Below are 24,158 nucleotides of genomic sequence, written 5' to 3'. Positions count from 1 at the left end.
TAAAAAGCATAGATATCGTAAATACACAAAGCGAAAAAACTTACAATTAAAGGTGCACATGCTTAAACCTACGTAAACCAACCAAAGCAATAGAAAAAGAAAAAAAAATACAGGCTAAAGAACAAAATGAGTTAATACGTAAAAAATCACAAGCAAGAAGTGACGGAAGAAGTGGAACCTACACACGAGGAGTATATACCACCACTATTAAACATAGTCAAGCATAAAAAGAAGAAGAAAAAAAACCAGAATCCCAAAATATCGACTTATTCCATACTTCTTAATCTTTTTGATTAATTTGCTAGTTTGCACGATATTCTACTTAATTCGCAATATAGAATATGCCTCAAAGTATAAAAAAAAGAAATTTTAATAACTTAAAATATATATCTATATTTTTTTTTTAAAGTTCTCACTTCTATTTTATTCACTAATCTTTAAATCTTTTTTACAATAAATATTCGAGCCCTTATATAACTAAAAGAAAGCTTAGCTACTAAAATTTATAAATATTATTTTTAGATATATAGAATGCTAAGGATAAAATCAAGAAAGATTATCCTTTATTATTATCCATCCAACTAATGAATAAGCTTAAGATTTAATGCTAGACAAACTCAAGTCTTGTGTCATTACTGAAGTATTCTTAAATGTAGCTTTGCAATTATATCGTTTAGACTCCATGTCAGTTTTAACTGAAATTTTGATGAGCGTCACAAACTGCTACCTAGCAACAACTGAGGAAGCGAGACAGTAGTTGGAGACAGAGAAGTCGATGATGCAGTCGACATCAGGTAGATAATACATTCTTGTTGAGGGAGGATAGCAACCCAACACTGGAACTAATGTCAGCTTCTAAGCCAACAAGGAACGAACCTAACAATCATGGAAAGTGGCATAGAAGAGAAAGAAGAAAATGCCAAAGCCTGGAAGAGCTAGGGCCTATAGCTTTCCAGAAATTTGATCTGTATGGATAAGCTGGTTATATTTCATAACTTCAAAGTGATGGAAATAAATGTCTATATTGGGCCTCGACGCAGGAGTAAAATAATGAAGCGTATTCATAAGGAAAAAAATTAAGGAATTGGTCGAGTTCAAGAGATGAAGATGAGATGCTTTATTTCATATTTCGTGTATTTATGCAAGTTATTACACCACCATAACCACTAATTTGATGCTCCATAGGCTCAGAAAATTTTACATCAGTAGGCAGTAATCCGACTGCCAACAAGCAGTCTCGCTGTCGAAATTTACCGTATACACAATCAAAACTTGCCATGGCTAAGAATTGAAAATTGCATCTCAAAGAAGACTATGTAGCAGATCTCTGCAGATCCAATTCACTTCCTCTTATCCCACCGAATACCTCATATCCTCCCTTGATGTTCAAATCTAATAGAAGTGAGCCTCCATTTAGAGTTGGTTTCGCATCCTCGCGTCCCTCTTGGTAAAGCGCAAAGCCTGGATTACTGGTCCTTTTAAGACTATTGTTTGATATAGCTGCCCCCAACTCCGTACTCTTCTCTTCACAAACTTGAGTCACATTGGTCATCAAGCCTGATAGTGCTAGGTTGAAATCTGTGAGCTGGCTTCTGGTGGCTTCCAGATTACTGGAACCATTCATGTCAAAGGAGAGACTTTTCTGGGCTTTCTCTAATATGCCTTGCAAGTACTTCCCTTGAGCCTCTATTCTCATTTGTAACTTCTTTTGCACCTGCATGGACAAGCTACTTGAATTGATCTTCTATTCTCGATAGGAATAACAGTAGAGATAAGACATGGTGCAGCAGTAGGCTGACCTCTAGTTGTTCATGCAGTTTCCGTTGTACTTCAATCTGATACCTCAAGGCCTCTGCAAGTGGCATTTCTCTGAGCGCGCCATGCAAAAGAATGGTATATCGATGTCAAAGATATACACATCAAAAGCTAATGAAGATCAGAACAGAACAGTAGACACTGGGTCAATACTTGATTCTTGTCAAGTTAGTAAGACATGATTACGTTCTGTTACAACTGCCTTGCATGAAACTGGTAAGGTAGTGTCACGTTGAGGTTGCTCATCTTGGCACCTTTAATCATTTTAATTCTCTAATATTAACAAAAGAGCGTTATATCTAACTAAAGGAAATTAATCAGCAAAAGATCGACTCCATGTAAAAAATAAAAAATAAATAAATAACAGAATTGTACAGAGTTTCCGAAAGAGAATTTTCTTTTTGAGAGAGAAGATCTCCAGAAAAAGCTACAATCGGTATCAGTTGAAAATACTAATAGATTCTTAAAATAATTACTTCAGGGATAACTTCTTCTGTCCTGTAGTGACCATGTAACTAAAGATGCAATCAATCGCTATAGCCTTCAGGCAGTCGCCAGCGAATGTGCTAGTCCATGAGGTAGCATAGTCATCACACGCAACCCTAGAGTTGATGAAAGCTAGACTCTGACAACACGTTTGAATATGAATAGGTAAGGACAATTACTGTCCACTCTGAATCGTTTCAGGCTACCAAAAACTACAGTCAATTAATGTCTTGTCCTATTCCATATCCAATTTAATGTTATCATCACCGCAATGGACAAGGTTAGTCAATCCAACTGCCAGTGTTCTGCCAGCCAATCCGAGAATTTTCTTCACAACATTAGCCCTAAAAAAATACGGCATATCAAGCTTTGCTTTTAAAGAGTTCAAATAGGTTTGTAACACTCAAGACCTCCTGGTCTACCACGACGCAAAACGACTGATTTCTCCAAAAGGTTTAAGTAATTAAACAAGTGGATTTCGTATTGCATGCTAACAATGCTATATTAGTTGCTATAGCTCATAATTCTCTTTCTTGACAATATATTCCATGGCTAACCAGCTACAAACATAAATGTGTTGCTCGTAGCGGAAAAGAATGCACATAGATATAATGACTAAGTGGGTCACATCAAGAGTCAACGCTGACGTACTTGACATGCAACCAAACAAGAAGAGTTGGTGAGCAACGTACCCTATGTTGCTTCCTTCAAGAATATTGATGGGTGTAACAGATGAATAGCTGATCATGCTTGAGTTGCTTCCTGCATGCAAAGAACCCAATGTCAGATTAAAACAATAATACGCTTCATCTATGTTACATGCATCTACATGATTAGCACACCATCATTGCTGGCTTTCAGCTCTGTCGTCTCTCTTCGGGATTGCTTTCCAAGTCTATATTTCTACATGCACAACAAACAACGCAATCGGATCTCATTAGAAGAGCCAAAGCAGAGCTAAACAGAAGGAATAAGCAATGACATGAGTAAGAGAAACTAGAAGGTATAGAGATAGAGACCTGAAGGTGACTCTTAAGATGGTACAGTGTCAATCCTTTCATGCCCATCAGTCTCAGCACAGACTTGGGTGTCGCTTCTGTCAATGAGCCATGCAATTTAGAAAATAAATGTTGCAATAATAACATAGCGAGAGAAAGTTAAATGGAAATTTTGATGAGAGCAATGATTTGATAAGAATCAAGGAATTGCTGAAGTGAGAATCCGTCAAAAGAATAAAATTATCATTTTATACACATTATTGGTCTAAGTAATCAATTTAGTCCTAAAACTTGAGAATGGTTTCATTATATATCTCTCCAAATAGTAGATTATGTGGAGAGTTAGAGAAACTATCAGTATTGATTGAGAAATTTATATGACACGTGAGATTTGAGCAGTTAAGATCCGATTCAAATTTAAATTAAATAATTTTGAGCGAAAAATTTTGGTGTAGGTAGGAGAAACATTCTATCCTAATTAGAATAAATTTTGATTATAATCTTATTCAATGGGGATATATATACTGCCTCTCCTACTTATATTAAAATTTCTCAAACAAACTAATTTAATTTAAATTTCGAAAGTGATATCAACTAGTCAAAGTTCATATATCATAAAAAATTCTAAGTTAATACTAATAATTTGCTATGTTACCTATAAATTTCTCTTTAAAAAGTAAAAGCGTGAGTAATACTTACAGTTAATTTTATATAATTTTAGTAGTTAGACGAAGAGAGAGACATTAAAGATTAACATTGAATCATATTTGTCTGTGGATGAAACCTTGCCTTCCAAGTTCCAACCCATTGAGTTGTATATTTGGAAAAGAAATCAAAATTTTGTTTACTCATGAAGTACCCGTAAATCAAGAACAAAGTTCATCAACTATTCTCCTCTGCTCCGAGTATCCTTCATGCAGAATCTCTAATGTCTATCGCCATTCGTCAATCACGAAGTTTTCTAGATCTATAGGTTATCGAATATCGGTGTACGTTCTTACCCTTGCACAAATATGTTCTCCGACACAAACCATATCCCCTGTCCATTTTAAGGCTTTAGAAATCTATAACCAGATTAACTGGATTCAAACTAGAGAGTCAATCGGATGAGCCATCCAGCAGAGCCTACTATAGTAGAAACCAGAGTGCCGGAAAAAGATATCAGTGGGTCCACCGGCCTTTCCACTTGTCAGGACCCGATTCCAAGAGCAAGCATGCTGTCCTCTGCTCTCCGAGAAGTCGGATCTGATCACTTACGTTGCTCGATGTTTGGAACATCTAATCGTAGCCTTTAAATTAAACATATCACTTAACTGTCAATTACCTGGATGTAACTCCTAATAGCTACGAACAAAAAAGATGACCGACTCTTGAGAGCTTAATATATATATATATATATATATATATATTTTTTTTTTTTTTTTTTAAAGAGAAAAATACAGAAGAAGGTTGAGAGAGAGATGAGTAGATGACATACTCTCGGGTCCTCCGAGCTTGGTGACGGCGTTGACGAAGCGCTCGTGGAGATCTGGCGTCCACCTCAACCGTGGCTTCGGGTCTCGCGACAGTAATCCACCTCCTCCCACCGCCGCCATCGCCGATTGGTAGTTCCTTTCCATCCCCTCAAACATCCCAAATCCCAAAAGCTTCTCCCCGTCTGATCTCTTTTCAGTGCTCTGCTATCCAATTCTTCTCTTCTTCTAAGTAGAAACCCTTCGAGGAATGTTCTAAAGCCCTATACTAAATTTCCACGCAATCCCGCCTCCTAGTCTTTCCCAATTCCTCGAAGCCCGGACAAAAGGTATACCAAAGGAACATTACATGATCGATTCAAGTGGATCTTTCGTTTCCACCAAATTGGAAGCGATCGAAAAGGTCTAGATCGACGAAAGCAACAAGATGGCCGCCAAGTTTTGAAACAGGTGGTTTGAGAAATCCCGATAGAAATCACAAACTCTATGGAGATCTCAAAGTAGATAAGAGCTAGAAGAGAGTCAGTGAGCGTTTCGCGGCGAGGAATATGAGAAACTTAAGCGTAGAGGAAAGAGAGAGAACGAAGGCGGTAGACCAATGGGCATGCACCACGCATTTAACTCCGAAACCTCGTTCCGGTGTCCTATGGATCACGTTTGGGTTTGAGATCATTCCTCTTCTTAGCTCTCTGCGGCGATGAGATTTGATTTGATGGATGTGGGATAAAAGATTGGATCGGCAGAGGAGCGGAAGCGGGTGCACGTGGTAGCGTGCCACGTGGAACGAAGAGTCGTGGTGGGCCCTTTGGAGCGACACGTTTCGGCCTCTGGGGTAGGAGGTGACGCGTCCGCGAATATTCCCTCCAAGAGACCGCCCCCCCGCTTTGGCTTATTCTCCCGCCTTTAATCTCTTCCGCCCTTTCATATCCGGACAGCGCACAGCATCGTATCCACTCACGTTTCGCCACGTAGATTATAATCCAACGCAGCAGTAAGTCTACGTGTTAGTGAAATTTATAGGCTTAAGTGAATTGGACGTTAGTAGGAGACCAATGATTTTATAATGCAATTATCCAAATGGGCTACAATTGGATAGCAAGTTGCATCGCAACCATCGCTGTAGGGGCTCCATTGGTGTTTTGAGTCCGAGTGGTAATGAGATTTCCGGGCCGTTTTGGATTTAAAGTAATAAAATTAGAGTAGATAATAAATAGATGGACAAGTTGGGGCGACACAAGGAATACAGGGAGGAGGGGAATAAAGAATCTCGCGCCGTCCACTCTTGTCTTTTGAGTGGGCCCACTGCGTCGAGATTAGCGCGGGAATCGTATTGACTATTGAAGTCGGACGCCGTACGGGAGGAGGAATCTTCACTGTTTCCTTTGGCGGGGGGTGGCTTCTTTGGAAAAATTCTTACACCAGTTTGATTCCAATCGATCAGCCATGGGGAGGAATCTATAGGTGTTCCCCAACTCGCAAGCACAAGCCTTATTATAGTTAAAGTAAACACAACATATTGAAGTTGTTTAGCAGCAGCTAGTAGTAGCTACATACTTGGGTGCTGCAATTAGTCAAAACATATTACTTTGTTTACTCCCAGCACCAATAATTATGTAGTTATTACTAGCCAAACTAATCAAGGAGGGTGTGGTTCATGTGAAACTGCATACAAGTATAATGTAATGCTCCTCTTTGGTTCCCTGGTTCCCAAATAGAATGATAGATAGCATAACTAATTTCAACAATGGCATTAAAAAGCATTTAAATCGTACTGTCATGTTGACCTACTTTTTCACCGTTATCGTATCAAGAAAACTGCAAAATGACATTACAAACAAAATAAAAAGCCCAAATCATGACTTCTTACGAGGAGACACTACACAATGAGAAAAAAAATGAAGCTCAAGCTGAGATAATAATAAACTAGCACAATGGTGCTCATTCACAGTGGCGTAATAAATCAACCATTAAAATAATAGACAGAGATGAAAAAAAATATGCAACAAGAAATAACTATTATACGCAAACCAGAAGCCTATTCTCAGTCTTCCCCCACAGCAAATGTTGGCACACGACATAAAGTAAATGATAGCTAAGGTCCATCAAGACTAGGTGCGAATTTTGGAACTGTAATGGAGCTACCGTGCATCTGGAAGCTGCGAGACTTAATTATCATGGAAATGATAAAGTTCGATTCTATGGCAAGCTTCCTTTTTAATAAGCAATCCAGAAATAGTTTGATGCTTCCAACTGAAGGGATATATGGTAACATAATTACATGTTGATTCTGCACTAACATTTTCAGTTCTTTCCATAATTCATCAACTTCCTCTTTCTTAGCAAATGAAGAATGCACTTTAGTGTTACATACTAAAGCAAACAGGTATCCAAAACCATTCTCGAAGTTGGCCATTAGTTCTGCTTTCCTCATATCAAACTGCTGTGATGTTTCAGAAGAAGAATTTTTTATGTGGCCATCTCTGCTTCTAGTCACACTAAACAACCCTTGAAAGCCTTTCTCAGGGCAGCTTCATCCAAATTCCTTCCAATAAAGACAAGCTTGTTAATTCTTTTCTCTTCAGGTCTCCATGGTTTTGCCGGGCAGCCATCCAAAATTGAGTGCACTCCCTGAAAGTTATAGAACAGAAGACAAACTTCAGTATCATCAAAGAAAAAGCATTTTGACATTCTACAGAACACTCCACAAAATCATATATTTCTAGCATCATGAGCTTGATTAGTTTGATGCCTAATTCGATAAATTCAAGAGATCACATGATGCATATTCCAGTTGGCTGACATCACTATGGTGAGGAACTAAGGAGCATTCTGCAAATCCATATGATGCATACTGCATACAGATCATATGAGGCATCAGGGAATCTGCCTGAACTTGCTTTACTATGTCTGTTGGCCCACAGGAAAACAATTGCAACTTGCAGATGAAAGGAGAATATATCTAACCTGAAAAACATAACGCCCAGTGGAATCATTTACAGATATCACACCTTTCATTCTGTACAAATCCTCTCCTTTCTCATCAACCAGTCTTTCTAGCCAATCGTTAACCTGGACCAGAAGAAATGGCAGCGAATTAGTAGATTCCTGCAAGAAAAAAAAACTTGCTAGAGAAGAACCAAAACAACCAATATTTTCTTGTAATACAGTTTCAACATTCAATGTTAAAATGCTATTTTCTTTTATAAATTCTTGTGACAGTTGATAACTTTGAATACAAAAGTAAAAGAAGTCCAAGATACCTCATCAAGATCTAGAGTTCCTTCAGAAACTATGCTGACACTTGATACGGCAGAATCATGTGTATGATCATGATGGTGTCCTGGATGGCCATCTGGGAAGAAGAAAAATGCAGAGCATAAAAACTAGACAATCAACAAACAGTTTCTAAGCAAGACATCATTAGATGGTAAGCATAAGGAATGAGAGAATCAAGTAGACAGAAAATAATGAAAAGAATCAAAGTGCTCCAGGCTGCATGCCTGCGCCAAACAAAATCCCCAATTTGTCACCTACAATTGTGAGTGAATATTCAAAGAACCATAAAAGGGTGCTGAATTTGAAACATTTGAGAAACCGCCAGAATCATAGATTAATCCAACTGACATCCTACATACAAAAACAGAAGCTCACCAAATAGAACAACTTAATTCAAGTAAGACTTGTGAACAACAATTAGATAACTGATGATGATGTACCCAGATACAAGGTCCTCTAAAAATAAAACAATTTCATTGCTCCTAAAGAAATTATTCTGAAAATGTATCCCCAGAACATGAAAGTAGAAAATTTGCATTGTTTTCAGAAGTTAATATCCAGCCACAACTGCAGCAACAACCAAGAGAATTTGACACAGAGCAGCAACATATCAGGTCATTTGTTAACAGTATACCTGCCTGATTAGTGGGAAACAAAGCTTCTTGTAGCCAATATCCATTTGCCCTTATAAAACCCATGCACAGCTTATGAACTAATCACTCATACTTCTATTTAGGTTTCAAAACACTAAAAAAAGAATTTAGAGAGGAAGATCAGCTAAACACAACAGCAAGATAGAAAAGTACATAGGCATATACCATTCCCGTTTTTACAAGGATGATGACTCGTATCATGGCTTTCATCTAACTGAACATCAGATTCAATCCTGCTTAAAATGTAATACGAGGGTGTCAGAAACTTAAACCAACTTATTCAAAAACTTTTTTGATGACATCTATTCTACAGCAGAGTCAGATATGGAACCAAAATACAAAAAGATGAGAAAATAAAGGTAACCTGTCAAGGTCATATCCCCCTACTCCTAGAACAAAATCCATATCAACAACTCCAAACTTTGCTTGCTTTATTTGTGCCATCCTGTTTATAAGCTGCAAATAAAAAGTACATCAGTAGATCAGCTTGGACATAATATCTCCCAGCTGTCAAATCTTCCTTGGAAAAGAGATTCTACCTTAATTTTCTTAGTCAATATATCCAATTCGATATCATTCACCAGATCAATCTGCCAAGACGAAGGTATGTGAAAAAACAGAGAAATACATGACTTCAAACAACCAGGGCATAGTTAAATGGTTTTTGGTCATCACTCCAAGGATTGAGAGTTAAATGTCTGACTATATACAGTATGTACTTGCCTTGTTTAGTATGATACGGTCAGCATAAGCAACTTGTTCTACTGCTTCATTCACAATCCACCTTGGTTTCACTTCATTCAGATGTTGCATGGCATGCTTACAATCTACCAGAGTAACAACACCATCAAGCTTTACGTGGCGTGCTACCAATTCATCTGAACAGAATGTCTCAATGACAGGAGAAGGCTTTGCTAGACCTGGACAATGGTTCATGCACAAATTGAAGCAATTAAAAATTGGACATGAGTAAACAAGATCAATCAATAAATGCAAGTGGATTCTGGTTCCATTTAGGTGTTGAAATAACCTGAACTTGGAAGGGAAAAAAGAAGAAAAAGAGAACAAGAAACTAACTTTCTCATACTCTATTCACAGTCTTTGGTCCAAACAGCTCTACCTGTTGTCTCTATAACAATATGATCAAACTTGTCCCGCTTTTTCTTAACCAACTCCAGAAGCATCTTAACCAGATCTCCTCTGACAGTGCAGCACAAACAGCCATTGTTAACCATTACAATGTCCTCAGCTGCGGATGAATGGCTAGCAACAAGTGAGCTATCAATATCGACCTCCCCAAACTGCAAGCGAGTGAAAGAACCTACTTAGCGAGTTGATATGGGCATGCTCGTTTCACCATTACATGCAATTCTTTATTTATATATTTTTCATATCCACTGTATACCAAGACAATCAGATGATTATTTTTGCAACAGCAAGATGTCATACAGAATACGTGATAAATAGGCATATGCTTATGCTCTTTAGTACAATTTTACAATTGACACAACGAAAAAAAAATACCCCTCATGTACCTCATTCTCAATAACAGCTATCCTCTTTCCATGTTGGGAAGTCAAAATATGGTTCAAGAGAGTCGTCTACGATCATAACAAACAAAACATTTAGCGAACTTCCTCTGCAAGATTAACTCTCAAATGAAGGGGGGAAAAACTATACGGACCTTTCCGGAGCCGAGGAAGCCAGTGATCACGGTGGCTGGGACGCGAGTATCGTGGTCGACGTTACTAGAAGCCGCTTCGGCGAGGTCAAGCTTGGGAGTGGAAGCGGAGACCATTGACCTCGAATTGGACGGCCGGAGGTGGTGGGAGAGGAGAGAATGGAGGCTCCGAAGGCATTGGTTGGAGGAGGGAGAGAGAAGATTACGGACTAGGGTTTTGGAGGCTCTTGGGATCAGCAATCTCGCGGACATGGCTTCTCGATGTTGCAGAGAGCGAGAAGGAGAGTAGACTACTATAAACCCTAGTGACTACACTAGAGCTTCTCGATGCTGCTTGAGAGAACTATTTCAATTAAGTTGTCACGTGTTTCGCGGCATCCCTCTTCTTGAGCACTAATTACACGCCATGGTTGCCCATATTTATTGGGAATTCTCTTGTGACTTGTCGAGCCGTGCAATTTCACAGTCTCACTCTTTGATGATATTTAGTATTTTTTTTTTCTTTTTATAAACTGGTTCATTAACTAAATATTTTTTTTAATATTTAACTAAATTTACTCTTTAAAAAAAATTAAGACGAAAAAAATAAAATTATCTAATGAGTTCGAAACTTAACCTCAGACTAAACAAGGCCTTAGAGATTTATTAATCGATTAGCAAAAAGGCCAATTCTATCCAAACACCACCCTGGTTCCTAGTACAGAAGTAATTCTATCTAAATAGAGTTCCGTTCTTCCACAGAGAAGGAGAAAATGGTATTATTTATCCATCAATCCATCAACACGTGTTCACACATTGTCGGCCAATGTAATAGATTACTTCACTGAAATGCTTCCTGGAAGTTTCTTATAAATAAGACCAGAAGCAGCTACAGACTACAAATGAATGGAAAACTTAATAAATGATGTCCGTGTACAGATATTCAAATTGGCCATTGCCTAAGACGATGGAACAACAACAGAAATTTATATAAACTGTACATAACTGCTTCAGCGAAGTTTTCCTACACGGGGAGAGTAAGAATAAGAAATTCCTTTCCTGATTCCTCTGCGTATTTGCTGAACCCACAAAACTTGTGGCAATTCTTCAGGAAAGATCAAAAGCGGTGGAACATAGCGTTGGTTATTCACCAGCGATAAGAATAGGAAGTCCCCTGAGAGAAGAATCACAAACAAATTTACAAAAAAACTAATTATCCACGAGAATCTACTTGCATTTATTTCAAAATCTTACTTTGGCTAATCCACAAAACAGAAGAATTAAATGTTTAAATATTCTTGGTGGAAGATAGAAGCTTCATGAATACTACTCAGTACCAGTATAGCTTTCAACTCATTAATTAATGAGTTCTGAGTTTTTATAAACTTACCAGCCACCACGCCTAGAAAAATAGTCAGTGTCCAAAGATATAGCAAGAGCAAGGGCCACAGCTCTTTCGGATAGAGTCAGTGGGCGAGCAACTTTTAGTTCTTCAACCTAAAAACACATCGGAAGCCTGGATTAGAAGACAATTTACAAGGATAGAATAAACATTTGAGCTTGCAGACCAGATCAACAGTGACACCTACCGGTGAAGCCAGACCAGATCTAACACTTGAACCGACTTCCCCAAAACGAATCACATATTGACCAGCATCAGTGAAGAGCTGTAAGGAACATCAAACAGAATTATTGTTTTCAGATCGTGCAGTTGTCCTTCTGGGGGGGTATTCAACTATAACTGTTCTATCACTCCTATGTTGTCATCACATTCTTCCTGAAGTTCTTAGAAAACTTGGCAGGTATGTTGTTAAAGAGAAACATGATCCATACTTGATCTTGTAAGACATTTGACAATTTTTTTTTCCGCTCCAGTTCAGTAACACCAATATCAAGGACAATATATTCTGAATCTTCATCTTTTAAAGACGTCAGCCTTTTAGCATTAAGATAATTGTAATGTGATATACTAATTGTTTGACAAATCTTCCAATCTTTCAACTTATAAAATAATTTGCATCTAGCTCAAAACTCATTATACAGCAGACTGAAGTACCAGAATGTTTTGGCAAGTCTAAGACAAGAATACGAACATCTACAATGTATGCTAAATATAGATATATGATGTAACACATGAAAATACAACACATATAACTAGGTGTACGTCAAGAAAATGAAGACAATGTTAATATATTCCATGGAAACTTTCACATTGTAATGAGGATTACAATCAACCGGCTTTTGACAAGATTTATGAATATATTCCAACCTATAGAAGTTAACACAATCTTCATCTGGATCAAATAGCAGATAAGTGACTAAAGTTGTACTGTATGTCATGTGGAATAAGTTCCAATATCCTAAAAGTCTAAAACAAAAGGCAACAAGGAACTTTCTGACCAGAAAGTCTTCACACATGATCTGAAGTCCAGGCCCTATGGTAGTAAATCATAGCTTATGAACAAGAAAAAATTGGAGACGACTCAGTGAGTTCACCAAAGACATAATCTTGTTCACTAAATAAAGGGGAAGAATTCTGGTGTAATTTCCCATTTGCAAATCATATACACTTCTTCATAATTTTCAGTACTGCAGCCCTTTGTGTCCATTTCTTATCATATGAACTATTAAAAATGTGGCATATGTATCTATTATGACTAATGAAGAATAGCATATTCCTAGTCGTCATCTCCAATAATGTGAAAATATAGTTCTAGAATATGTCCATGAGTGAGATAAAAACTGCTACTATCAATATAAATCATAAAGCACAGCCAACCTATTCAAGCATTTCATTTTCTGCATTTCTTTTACAAGTATGGGAACATAGAGACCAAAACAACTTAGTAAATGAAAGAGGCCCCTTTAATGGATAAGGTGCAAACAAGAAAGAACAGTAAGACAACCTCTAAGCCAATACCCCGCCAGTTGCGATCTATTTGAGCGAGCACATTCTCGTGCTCATCCTTCAGAGTAAATGTCCAATTCCAAAAACCAGGATTTTCAACCACAGCAAATTGTTTATTCCTAAAACCAAAGAATATTATATATTCAAATTTCTGCCACCAAAGTCCAAAGATCAGTAATATATAAGAAAATTGCAGCTTAAATTTGCACAAAAAGAAGCATATCCACAGTAAAGTCATCAGAAGAAATTGTTGGATAAAAAGAGATCTTTAGAGTGTCTTGAGGTGGTGTCACCACGTTTGCGGGAATAGCCAAATTTCCAAACATAAGCACAAGAAAATATCAAAATTTTAAACCATAATGAAATAATACAGCTCCACGTAGTTGTTGCATGTATTACAATCAAAACTTGTACAGCATGGCTTTATGTTTGTCATTAGAAATTAAATTCAAGGGGAAAGAAAACTCATGTTACCCCAAGTATAAGTCATAAATCCGCCGCCAGAGATGCCAACGTCTATGAACTACACCCACCTCCTAATAAAAAGAACTTAAATCAATCTGACATGATTGTTATATAACCTCTATATACAAAGTCATAGTCTTCGCTGCAATCTAATAAAACAAATGCTAAACAGTAATTTGCATACCTTCCCGTCTACCTCTGCATAAATCGTGCTGTTTATCAACCAAATCGGCCTGCGAACCTAAACTTGAGTGAATATAGCATGAATTTGCAAAATGATGTATCTAGGATCAAACCAGATAACAATTAACAGTTTCTCCAGTGTCTTACCCTAAATATTTCATTACCCATGGCATCAGTTACATCTGCAACAAATGGGCGTCTTGAACGAAGTAGCTGTACATACAATTCATAAGATGATTATGACTAAGAGAGCATGTCCACAAGAAGAAAAGATACTTAACATGTTATTATAAGCATCAGAGATCCATATCTTATGCAAGTCAGCTAAATCTTCAAATGCTCACTTATTGTCTCTGCCACCAAACTTCACTATTGTAACTATAAATGGAGCACACACTAGCCTCTCCAATATAAATACTTCCTAAGAATTACCAAGGGCATCAATAATCTTTTATCTATAAAAGGATATGCCATCCAGTTTCTGGGCATCCATGCAAAACACCAAACAAACATCAGTCTTCATGGAAAAATAGTTTTCAGCAGTTTGGCTACATGTTAGTGTAACGTGCCAGAACCTCTACATAGATTTGGGAGGGATGTCCACATATAGATCCTAAAAATGTAAAATATTATGAAAACAGCTTTGCAACTTCCTTTGCTTTCTAATCCTCCGTTAAAAGGTAATGGTAAACCAGTTCTCCTGCATTGCAAGCAGCAGATAATGATAAGTTAAAGTGAATTCCATCATCTTGTTGTGTTTCAAAAAGCAGGAAAGAAAAGCTTTCCTTATGCTTGACAGGTTCCCTAGGAAATGCTCTTCCAAGGTTTTCCATGGAACCAAACACGCCACTTAGAACTTAGATTGAAAATCACATCACACTAAAGTTAGTATCATGTGGATTCATTACTTGCAATAACACCACTGAATTTCCAATATCTTGTTCACATTAACTCTTAACACACATCATAAAGCATGATGTGTGTTAAAGCATGATGCTAGCGGCCATTACTGGAATAACACTCATCTCAATGTACCTAAAAGCAACAGAAATTCAGAAGATGACCAATCACATGAAAATGTCACTCTGACTAAGTCATGATGCCATCAACCATGTTGTATTTGCCATGCAGATAACAACCACATCAGAATTCAAGCATCAGACAAAGAAGAGAAGAGAAGCATACCTGCCTAAAGATGACACTACTTTTCTCCCGAATAAAACCCACAGCCTGGAAGGAGAAGCAGAAATTAAAGACAAGATCTCCATATGGTGAATACCAATTGAAACCTATATACTATGTCCTACTACAAATCATAAAATACTAAAGATTGACAGGGCCTAGCAAAGGTTATTACGCACAGACTGAGGAAAGCAAGCATCCAATATCACGTATCGGCTCTCCTGTAATCCAAAAGAATGAAAATAACAGAATTTCAGCCAAAGGTATGGTAGTAATCAGCAGTAACGGCAGGAGAATATTTTTTTCTCAAAAATAAAGAAAAAATATGTAGTTAAAACACACTACACAATAACAGGACAAACAATGTCTGGAACAAGCTAAAAAGGCTCAGAAAGAACCCAGATATTATTGAAAACTAGCATAAAAATTTAGAGAACACGAAGATTTGACCTTGGTTGCAACTGATGGAGCTCAACCTATATCCCTTTTCACAAAGATTTATTCCACACAGTGACATCAAAATATATATAAAAAGAATTAACAAATGTAGTAAACTAGAACATGTAACAACTGCGTAGACAACGTAAATAAACAAGCTGGCCCATCTCCATATATAAGTATATAACCTATCGAAACACAGAGATTAACGACAAAGAAGACAGTTTAAAATTCTAATAAGTGCATAGGCTATTTATACAAAGAATTGTCATGTCAAAATATCTTACTGTCATCTTCAAATTGAAGCTGCAAATGTTACTTATCATAAAAAATAATGAAGATACATCACCTGTTCAAAAGAGAACATTATGTTTGCCCATTCTATGTCTCTTGCAATTACCAAATTGGCTCTTGATAGAAGATTTACCAGTTTAACCTATATATAGGAAAATCATATTAGCAAGAAGAAACTGTATATGTAATCTGACATAACAGAAGTTAAAACAATAAAACTTAAAGGAACCTTAATACCGTATATTGGTCCTCTACCTATTTAATATGGTTTTCAAACTAGAAATCCAAACGTTGTCCTAGCTTAAAGTTTATCTTTTAGTAGTTGTTTTCTAATAGATGATGATGCATCAGAATGAAATCCTAAATGTTTGGCTTACAAAGTTTAAAAATTCTCCATGGTTGAAAATAGTAGTCCTGTATTAACTCAACTTCACCATCAATATGGTCATTATAGAAAGGGAAAAATCCTAATTTATACGCACTGTACATTAGAAAATTATGCACTATCATGTGTCACTGTTTATCAAACCTAAATTTGCAAAATCAAATGGAACTGGATAAAAAATAAAAGCTTGCCTCTTCCTGGGAACTGGGAGATAAAAGGTCTCCAGCATAATGACTAATTGGTGGCTGCTCAACAGGTCGCTTAACTGAAATGTCTTGTTCAGCTGACTTTAGGAATGGAAGCTGAAATGAAGACAAGGCACTGAACAAACTGTCCTCACCTTTAATATCTTGACCAACCTTTCGCTTTATTCTTCTTCTAACCTTCCTCTTTCTCAATTCATCGATCCAAAGCTGTGCTAACCAGTCCCTACTTAGAGATCCTTCCTTCCCGACAGAGCTCCCAAATTGCCGACTTGAAACAGAAGGAATCAACCAACTATTGTGGGTGTTTCCTTTCGCAGATTGTGCAGAAGATACCTTTACTGATGAAGCAGTATTTACATGAGAGCATGCATTGACACATCCTGAGTAAAGTAATTGAGATGGCATGGAAAAGAACTGCCGGGATTGAGTCAATTGATCAAGATAAATGTTCCTTGCTAGCTTTCCAATGTTACTAGGGCCATCTAGACACTTATCAGCAGTTTGATGGATCGACAATCCCAACTTAGACAGCCCATCAGAAATCTTGACAGTTATAGGAGAGTAAGACCACTTCCTTAACCACATCGTTTAGTTCTGTAGCCTCGGAGTCAGCACCTACGGGGCTGAAATTTTCCAAGGATTTCTTCAGGTAATTAATCACGTACAACAAGAACTAAATGTTTGAAAGCACAAGTGCAACATACACCGAGCCGATCCGATTGGAAGAGAAGAAAGTAGACGAAAATTTCAGACAAGCAATAAAAACAGATTACCGCAAATTAACGCCAAAGGGTGACAATTAATCAGAGAACCAAAAAGTTAGAAAAACAAGAAGAACAAGAACAATCCCGGACTATTAACTAGATCGGAGCAACCTGATACACAGAAGCGATCAGGAAACACATGCGAAGCAATAAGAAAAACCAAACAGACATCAAAGCGAACAAAAGAAATGGATCAGAGAAACAAAGAGAAACCCTAGACATCTCGAGGCTAACCTTGATCGAAGAACGCTAAAAGAGAAGCAAGCCTTTTCTCGTGCTTAGTTTATGATCTCTTTATACGAGAACAGTCGGACGAAGAACTAAAATAGCAATGATGCTACCGTTATCGGTCGGGTAAACGTTGTTGGATCCGGGCGACTTGTGAATGCTTCGTTCGTCTCGGACCAGATTGACCCGGTTCATAACTCACTCACTCACTCACTCACTCACTCACTCACTCACTGCTACCGCCTACCGGGTACTGACTGAAGAAGAAGTATAAGCGCCGAGCCGCCGACACCTACCCGAAACCGGATTAGCTCTCAATCCGCGTCTCCTCTTTTCTTTACCGTTCGGTCGAAATCCCACAGCGTATACCCTCTAACTTATTCACCACGCGATCTTCGATGTACGGTAGATTCTACCCCAACATGGTTAACTTAACTAGTCCCTGCGGCTCGCTTTACACCTATCCGGGTCGGGCGTATAAAGTTCGAACTATTTCCGGTTCGATGCGCCGGTTACTATTATCGAACACTGGAGGAGAAAGAGGAGAGAGAAAGGTCTCCGGATCTGGTCACCGTCTTCATCTATTTTTTATTGTTATTTTTCTGAGCGGCGAGGGAAACGAAAAGAACGAGAGAAAATCGGGGCGAACAGAAAAAAGAAGGAGGAGATCGCCGGCGGTGAGAGGCGATCGGACGCGATCGGTAGCGGAGGACGGCCGGGTAAGGGCGGAGCCTTGGCTAGCGCGAAGGCGATCTTGGAGATAAGCTAGAGAAGAAGGATGAGATTTTTGATGTGAATGGAAACCCTAGATCTCAAGGGAAGCGACGTGATCAGATCGGGGAGAAGATTTGACCTGCAACATTGCGCGGCGGCGCTCGCGTTCTTCGTGGTCGATCGAGGAGGAGGTTCTAGGTTTCGTTTCTAGATTTGATTGGGGGAGGAAGCAGAGATGGGGATCTCGGAGGGCGGAGATGAAGGAGGAGGCATCGCGGAATGTTCGGTGGGGACGATCGTTTGGGTTCGGCGGAGGAACGGGTCATGGTGGCCCGGGAGGATACTTGGGCCTGAGGAGCTCTCAGCGTCTCACCTCATGTCTCCGAGATCAGGGACACCGGTCAAGCTTCTAGGACGGGAGGACGCCAGCGTGTGAGATTTACCTTCTCTTGATCTTCTTCTTGTTAGTTCTTTTTCCTGTATTTTTAGTGCATGATGCGATTTGAGTGGAAAAAAAATGACATATTTTTAAGCTGCTATGTGAGTTGTTGAATGATCATATAGTCGGCGTCATTATATATTTATTTATTTGTCGTGTTCAGAATATTGTTAAAGCACATTCTACAAATTTCATCTTATTTCTCAGGTTTATGCGGTGTGCTGCCATATATTTTTAGCTGGAAAAAGAGAGATGATTCCTGGAATGAAAATATCACATTTTTTCAAACAGATATTGTGTTTTATGATAATCGTTACATGTCATACTTATCCTGCTTAAATTAGTGTGGACTCAATTTCTGTTGTGTACTTGATGTTGATTTTCTTAGCATGTCTATAATGTTTCCTTTTATCTTGTTTTCTTGTTGGATGCACCTCTTCTTATTCTTTTCTAGGATTATATCTTTGATAGTTTGTTTTCAATTTTTTTGTATATGTTATCTTTATGTGTAACTTACCATGAGTATTAGTGACACTCTGTTCTGCTACTTTGGCTGCCAGAGGTGCACCCTTTGTAACAAAACCTTTTTCAGAAAATGGTGCAGAAAGAAGAATGGGAAAACAAACGGATAATTGGATCCATAACATATTTTGTCCTCTCCTTTTCAGGGACTGGTACAACCTAGAGAAGTCGAAACGAGTCAAAGCTTTTAGATGCGGGGAGTTTGATGCTTGTATTGAGAGGGCAGAGGCCTCCCAGGGTGTTCCGATAAAGAAAAGGGAGAAATATGCACGTCGGGAAGATGCTATTCTTCATGCTCTTGAACTTGAGAAAAAGCAGCTTGAGATGAAGTATAAAAACCAAGATCTCAGCATAAATGGTATAGTCAGTAAGCCCTCTGGTGCTCTCAGCAGAGAGTTTAATAATTCTTCGTTTTCAGAGATGTGTTTGAGAAGCAAGGAGCCTGGTATTCATAGTAAATTTCCAGGACACAAGTCCAAGAAGCTTTTAAAAAGAGCGGCTTGGTCCCAAGAGGAAACAAACAGAAGCAATATTATGCTTTTTGATGAGAGCAGAACTAACACGCAGTGCAGCTGGGAAGAAACCTCTGAAGGAAAAGGTATTAAGCAATTCAAGTTGGAAGAAGATACATCTGAAGCAATTCCTCGAATGAGAGGACTGCAAGATTTTGGTCTTCGCATTGCTGCAAAGAGAAAGCTCTCTCCAGCTGTTACTTGGGAGACTTCTGGGAGATCTGTTGATCAAGATGTTAATGATTTCCCTCATGCCGAAAATACACTTGGTGATGTAAATCTTGATGATGGTGGCAAAAGTATGCTCAGTAAAAAGAAAAGGTCACAGAGCAGCATGTTTGAAGAGTCTCTTGCTAAAAAACGCGATAGGCGCCGACCACTTGTCCAGGTTTTACGGAGTACTTCAACATTGCCAGTTCCCCATTCTTTTCAGCCTGATCATGATTCTAGTGCTTTCCTTGTTAAAGAAGAGGACACAATGGATGTTCCATGTCAAGCAAAAAGAAATCGAAACATCCAGGTATCTGCTGATTCAGATGATTCTCTGAGTCACAATTGTTTCCCTTCTGAACAAATGCTTACCACTGGAGCTGATATTGGAATGGAAAATTACTTTCAACATCTGGGTTCTTCAGCAGATGAATATACATCTTCCAGCTTGATTAGGAAGAATGAGTCTGATTCTTCAGCCTCGGAAACTGACACAGACACAGAGGAAACAGAGCTTTTAGAAGGTATTTGTGGTAGAGTTCTTTTCCTTGTATTATTATGACTTTATTCAATGTTTGCTGGTCTCATGTACTTTGCTAGCGACAGGTAACATCCTTTGCCACAGCATGGAAATCTTTGTTATTTATGCTAGTATTTAATCTTTTAAAAGGTACAATCTGCGTTATCGATTATAGCCTTGATTTTTTTTAATTAAGTTGACGGCTAACATCCTGTGCCACAGCATGGATATCTTTGTTATTTATGTTACTGTTTAACCTTCTAAAAGGTATAAATTGGGTAATCGATTATAGTCTTGATATTTTGGAACTAAGCAACAGCTAAACATCTTGGGCCTGACAGCATGGAAATCTTTGTTTTTTACGATACTATATAATCTTCTAAAAGGATTGAATTGGATGATTGATTATAGTATTTTTATTTTGGAACTAAGATTATAGTTGTTTATTGTTTTTCTGTGGGTACTAGACAATTGCTATTTCCCAAAGTAGTTCATGGGGCTTATTTATCTTGTATAATGCTTGGGCATCTCAAGGAATTCTCTAAGCTTTATTTTCTTTTTCTTGAAATGGCCATTGGATGTTAGCCACATAGTTGACCATGCAAACACTTTAAGTTGGCTAGATTTTAGATGCACTTTAGTTTATTGCTCAGAGAATAGCTAAATTTATTCTTTATCAAAGGATTATCTGATGTGAAAAAATAGAATTGTTGGGATTCTAGGAACGATAATTATAGAAAAGGAAAAGAAATGGGGTTTCACACCTTTATTCTCAACACCCAAAACTCATATTGGAAATAAATTTAAAAAAAAATTATTTCTTCATTAACCTCAAATGAGCAGAAAGTCAGCCTATATATAGACCTTATAAATAACAATAAACAAATAACACTCCGAACAATTACAAAAAAATAAATATAATCTTAAAAACTATAAATAATAAATGTATAATAAAATAATTGACTTAAAACTAATTTCCTAAAGAAGGAACTGCATTGATACATATGCCAATGTTTATATCACTAATGTCCACATTATTGTCTCTTTCAAACTTTTCACTGTTCCAATTTAAATTTGCTTGGCTGATATCAATTGACCTTTTTAACACTTAGCTTCAATATATAGTTATATACACTCCATTTTCTATTTTATTATGTAATCTTATATTAGCCATTAATTCTGCTAAAGTGAAATGGTTTTTGACTTAATAGTTTATCTTGATCCTTATAAATTATACACATACAGGTATAGTTTGTTTCCATCATTGTGGTTCTATACGTAAAACTAATATGGCAAAAAGTAGACTTAATTCCTATTAGATCATTGAAATTGTTTTCTCGTATGAGCTATATTCTTTTTTTGATTTGGTTTACAGATTCTAGTCAGTCATTAGTGCCATCGTCAATGGCCCGTGATCCTTCTGCATTTCGTGCTGATGCTTCTGCAGATTTAGGAGTTTCTAAATGGCATATGAAAGGTAAGCGCAACAATCGTAATGTATCTAAGAGGCCCATGGATGTGACTGATGGAAAGATCAGGTTAGATAAATACAATACCTCTGCAATGGGGTCATCATATCAAAGCAAGAAAATTAGGCAAGAAAGGATGGTAACTCCTAGTGGAAGATCTCGAGGTCCTTACCGAGCTAAAGAGGAGCTTGACTATGAGTATGATGAGGTTGATTCGATTGAGAATGATATTGATCATTCACAAGTGACTGGATATGGTGGTCAGAGATATCCTGATGTTCTAAAAACTGCTAGAGATCACGGGGGAAGTCGCATTAGCTTCAATGATTCTGAAAATGATTTTGATATGGTGTCTGGTTTAGGCTGGGAAGCAGATGGATCATCTCATATCAGTCGAAGGCCATATTGGGATGATTCTGGGTATCTTAAGAGAGACTATGCTACACACCTCAGACATCGGCTGCGGCCAATGTTGATAGATGTCGACCTGAAGGTCCAAGCAAGTTATCAAGGTGAGCATGTTCCTCTGGTTTCTCTAATGAGCAGACTAAATGGCAAAGCGATTATTGGGCACCCTGTCCAAATCGAAATTCTGGAAGATGGTTCCACTGATCTACTTGTTTCTGATGATGATGCGGTCCTGGACAAAAGTACAGCACCCCCACCAGTTTGGAGGACAGGCAGAAGAACTACCATGCACAGAATCCCTCGTTCTAATCCAGCAACATCGACTTTGGAGGGTAATGATGATGGGACTCTTATGTTTCCAGAGCGAGAAATCAAACCTACACTTAAAAGGTATTCTAACCATTTTAATCATCAGGCTCGGTTGGTAAAGAAGAGTATTTCTCATGCACGCCGACCATCTTCAGTAAAGTTTCAGAAGAAGCCTATTAAAAGAGTAAGCTTGCCAAGCCAGAAAATCAGAACTCTCTCTTCCATTGCTACTGAGCAGAAGTTCTATGGTGAAAATGGCGATATAAGGCTATCTAGTCGTAATGACATTTTAGGTGGCTTGATCAAACCAGATGGAGTAGTTCCACTTGTCACTTGTGTCCCAGCTAAGGTGGTATTCAGTCGGATTATGGAAGCAGTTGGCAGGCCATCATTGGCTGTCACTCATCGTGTTAGAACGACTAGTCCTGCATTAAGAGAACCATCATAGACATTGGATCTATGTTGGCTTTTTATTCAATCAGCCTTTGGCTCGCAATGCTTCATGGTTCTTTACTCAGATGCTTCAGTGCTGGCAAATGTTGGGCCATAGGTAGGTGACAAAGTGGATCTTCTGTTTGACCAATCACTTGGATAGGCATAGTCCTGATTATTGGCTAAAATGTATCACTGCAGTTCATGTATCTGTTCATATGAGATTGGCCTCAGATGCTGGATGGGTGCTTCTGAATGTAGCTTTGCATCTTCTCTGAAGAACCAATATTATGGCATTTGCAACGGTGACCTCCTGTAAAGTACTAACTTCATCTTTTTAGTAAGATTAGTTGGTTTAGCCCTTTCATCATATGTATGCTTGATAAGCTCTCTAAAGCCATGTAAAAGATCCAATTTATGTTCTGTTATACTAGTTATTTATTGTCAGGGGCTACATGATTCGAGAACATTATGTATTGTATATGAAACATAAGAGCCAGATGATGTGAATTATGTAATCTTACTCTGTCGGGATCATCTTCAAGAATAATACAAGAAAACTAAATTATATCTGTTCGATTTGATTGTCAAATTACCGGTACTACTCATTCTGTGACACTATCCATTGCACTACTACTCATTCTGTGATTGTGAGGTGATGTAACTGGTTTTAGGTATTTTTAGCAGATTCTGGAAGTTATGATGCAAGAAGTTATTCTCATGCAAATTTCTCTGCAATGTTACGCCTTGTACATCATGAAGCATATGATGAAACTATATGATCTCAACTTATACGAAGACAAGATTTGAGATTGGATTTGAAGTTATTTTGCTCTTGTAAAGTATCTTTTATATGGGTCCACGGGCTTCATTCATTGTTTGTCTAATACTTTGGACGTAATTTTTTAAGTTCTATTATCTTGTTGTGCTTTAAGTTATCATGCTATTATTTGGAAAGCTTGTCGACTAAGGGCTGGTTCTATATATAATTGGTACCTATCTTAAGCATATTAATCTTATGTAAATCCACAGAATTAAGATGAAAGCTTCTCTGCCTGCCGCTGGAGAGAACCTGTCATGTATACAACTCCATACAACTCCACTCACTGGAGAGCACTGGATTAGTCCTGCGTTTGAGCATAAGTTTAAGCATCGAATTGCTCCGAGATTCTACTTCTATCCATCGTCTGGGGAGCATAGGATTCTGCAA

At 38.0% G+C, this 24,158-nt stretch overlaps 4 protein-coding genes across 7 annotated transcripts; 1 reads left to right on the top strand and 3 right to left on the bottom strand.

Moving 5' to 3' along the window:
- Nucleotides 1–1,093: 1,093 nt before the first annotated feature.
- Nucleotides 1,094–5,450, bottom strand: LOC140785156 (myb family transcription factor PHL11-like). The gene is made up of 6 exons (XM_073132915.1): nt 4,777–5,450; nt 3,321–3,397; nt 3,144–3,204; nt 2,994–3,063; nt 1,800–1,869; nt 1,094–1,714 (listed from the first exon to the last, which is right to left on the bottom strand). Exons 1-6 carry the CDS (start codon nt 4,928–4,930, stop codon nt 1,313–1,315), a joined length of 834 nt encoding a protein of 277 aa, XP_072989016.1. The 5' UTR covers nt 4,931–5,450; the 3' UTR covers nt 1,094–1,312.
- A 1,515-nt stretch (nt 5,451–6,965) lies between these two features.
- LOC140785185 (uncharacterized) lies at nt 6,966–10,773 on the bottom strand. 2 transcript variants are annotated; one of them, XM_073132952.1, is made up of 10 exons: nt 10,385–10,773; nt 10,236–10,301; nt 9,821–10,001; nt 9,424–9,620; nt 9,240–9,290; nt 9,065–9,156; nt 8,866–8,933; nt 8,032–8,123; nt 7,736–7,840; nt 6,966–7,399 (listed from the first exon to the last, which is right to left on the bottom strand). In XM_073132952.1, exons 1-10 carry the CDS (start codon nt 10,631–10,633, stop codon nt 7,262–7,264), a joined length of 1,239 nt encoding a protein of 412 aa, XP_072989053.1. In that variant the 5' UTR covers nt 10,634–10,773; the 3' UTR covers nt 6,966–7,261. The 2 variants fall into 2 exon arrangements, with proteins under 2 accessions (XP_072989053.1, XP_072989052.1); XM_073132951.1 differs by having other exon boundaries at nt 7,736–7,876; nt 10,385–10,715.
- A 403-nt stretch (nt 10,774–11,176) lies between these two features.
- On the bottom strand, nt 11,177–17,722 carry LOC140785183 (altered inheritance rate of mitochondria protein 25). 2 transcript variants are annotated; one of them, XM_073132950.1, is made up of 13 exons: nt 17,420–17,722; nt 16,556–17,044; nt 16,407–16,480; nt 15,886–15,972; nt 15,278–15,319; nt 15,102–15,146; nt 14,064–14,129; nt 13,918–13,974; nt 13,743–13,804; nt 13,267–13,387; nt 11,950–12,027; nt 11,751–11,857; nt 11,177–11,534 (listed from the first exon to the last, which is right to left on the bottom strand). In XM_073132950.1, the coding sequence occupies exons 2-13, from the start codon at nt 17,004–17,006 to the stop codon at nt 11,504–11,506; spliced, it is 1,221 nt and encodes a 406-aa protein (XP_072989051.1). In that variant the 5' UTR covers nt 17,007–17,044; nt 17,420–17,722; the 3' UTR covers nt 11,177–11,503. The 2 variants fall into 2 exon arrangements, with proteins under 2 accessions (XP_072989051.1, XP_072989050.1); XM_073132949.1 differs by having other exon boundaries at nt 16,407–17,044; nt 17,420–17,518.
- A 196-nt stretch (nt 17,723–17,918) lies between these two features.
- LOC140785182 (uncharacterized) lies at nt 17,919–23,540 on the top strand. Of its 2 annotated transcripts, XR_012108399.1 has the most exons (4): nt 17,919–18,559; nt 19,235–20,334; nt 21,706–23,066; nt 23,150–23,540. XR_012108399.1 is itself a non-coding variant. In XM_073132948.1 (3 exons), exons 1-3 carry the CDS (start codon nt 18,363–18,365, stop codon nt 22,962–22,964), a joined length of 2,556 nt encoding a protein of 851 aa, XP_072989049.1. In that variant the 5' UTR covers nt 17,919–18,362; the 3' UTR covers nt 22,965–23,540. The 2 variants fall into 2 exon arrangements, 1 of the variants encoding a protein (XP_072989049.1); XM_073132948.1 differs by having other exon boundaries at nt 21,706–23,540.
- The last annotated feature ends 618 nt before the right edge of the window (nt 23,541–24,158 follow it).

Source organism: Typha latifolia, chromosome 3 (genome assembly GCF_019914945.1).
Source record: "Typha latifolia isolate L0001 chromosome 3, TyphaL0001v2, whole genome shotgun sequence".
Taxonomy (NCBI): Eukaryota; Viridiplantae; Streptophyta; class Magnoliopsida; order Poales; family Typhaceae; genus Typha; species Typha latifolia.
This window is presented reverse-complemented; position numbering and strand designations above follow the sequence as displayed.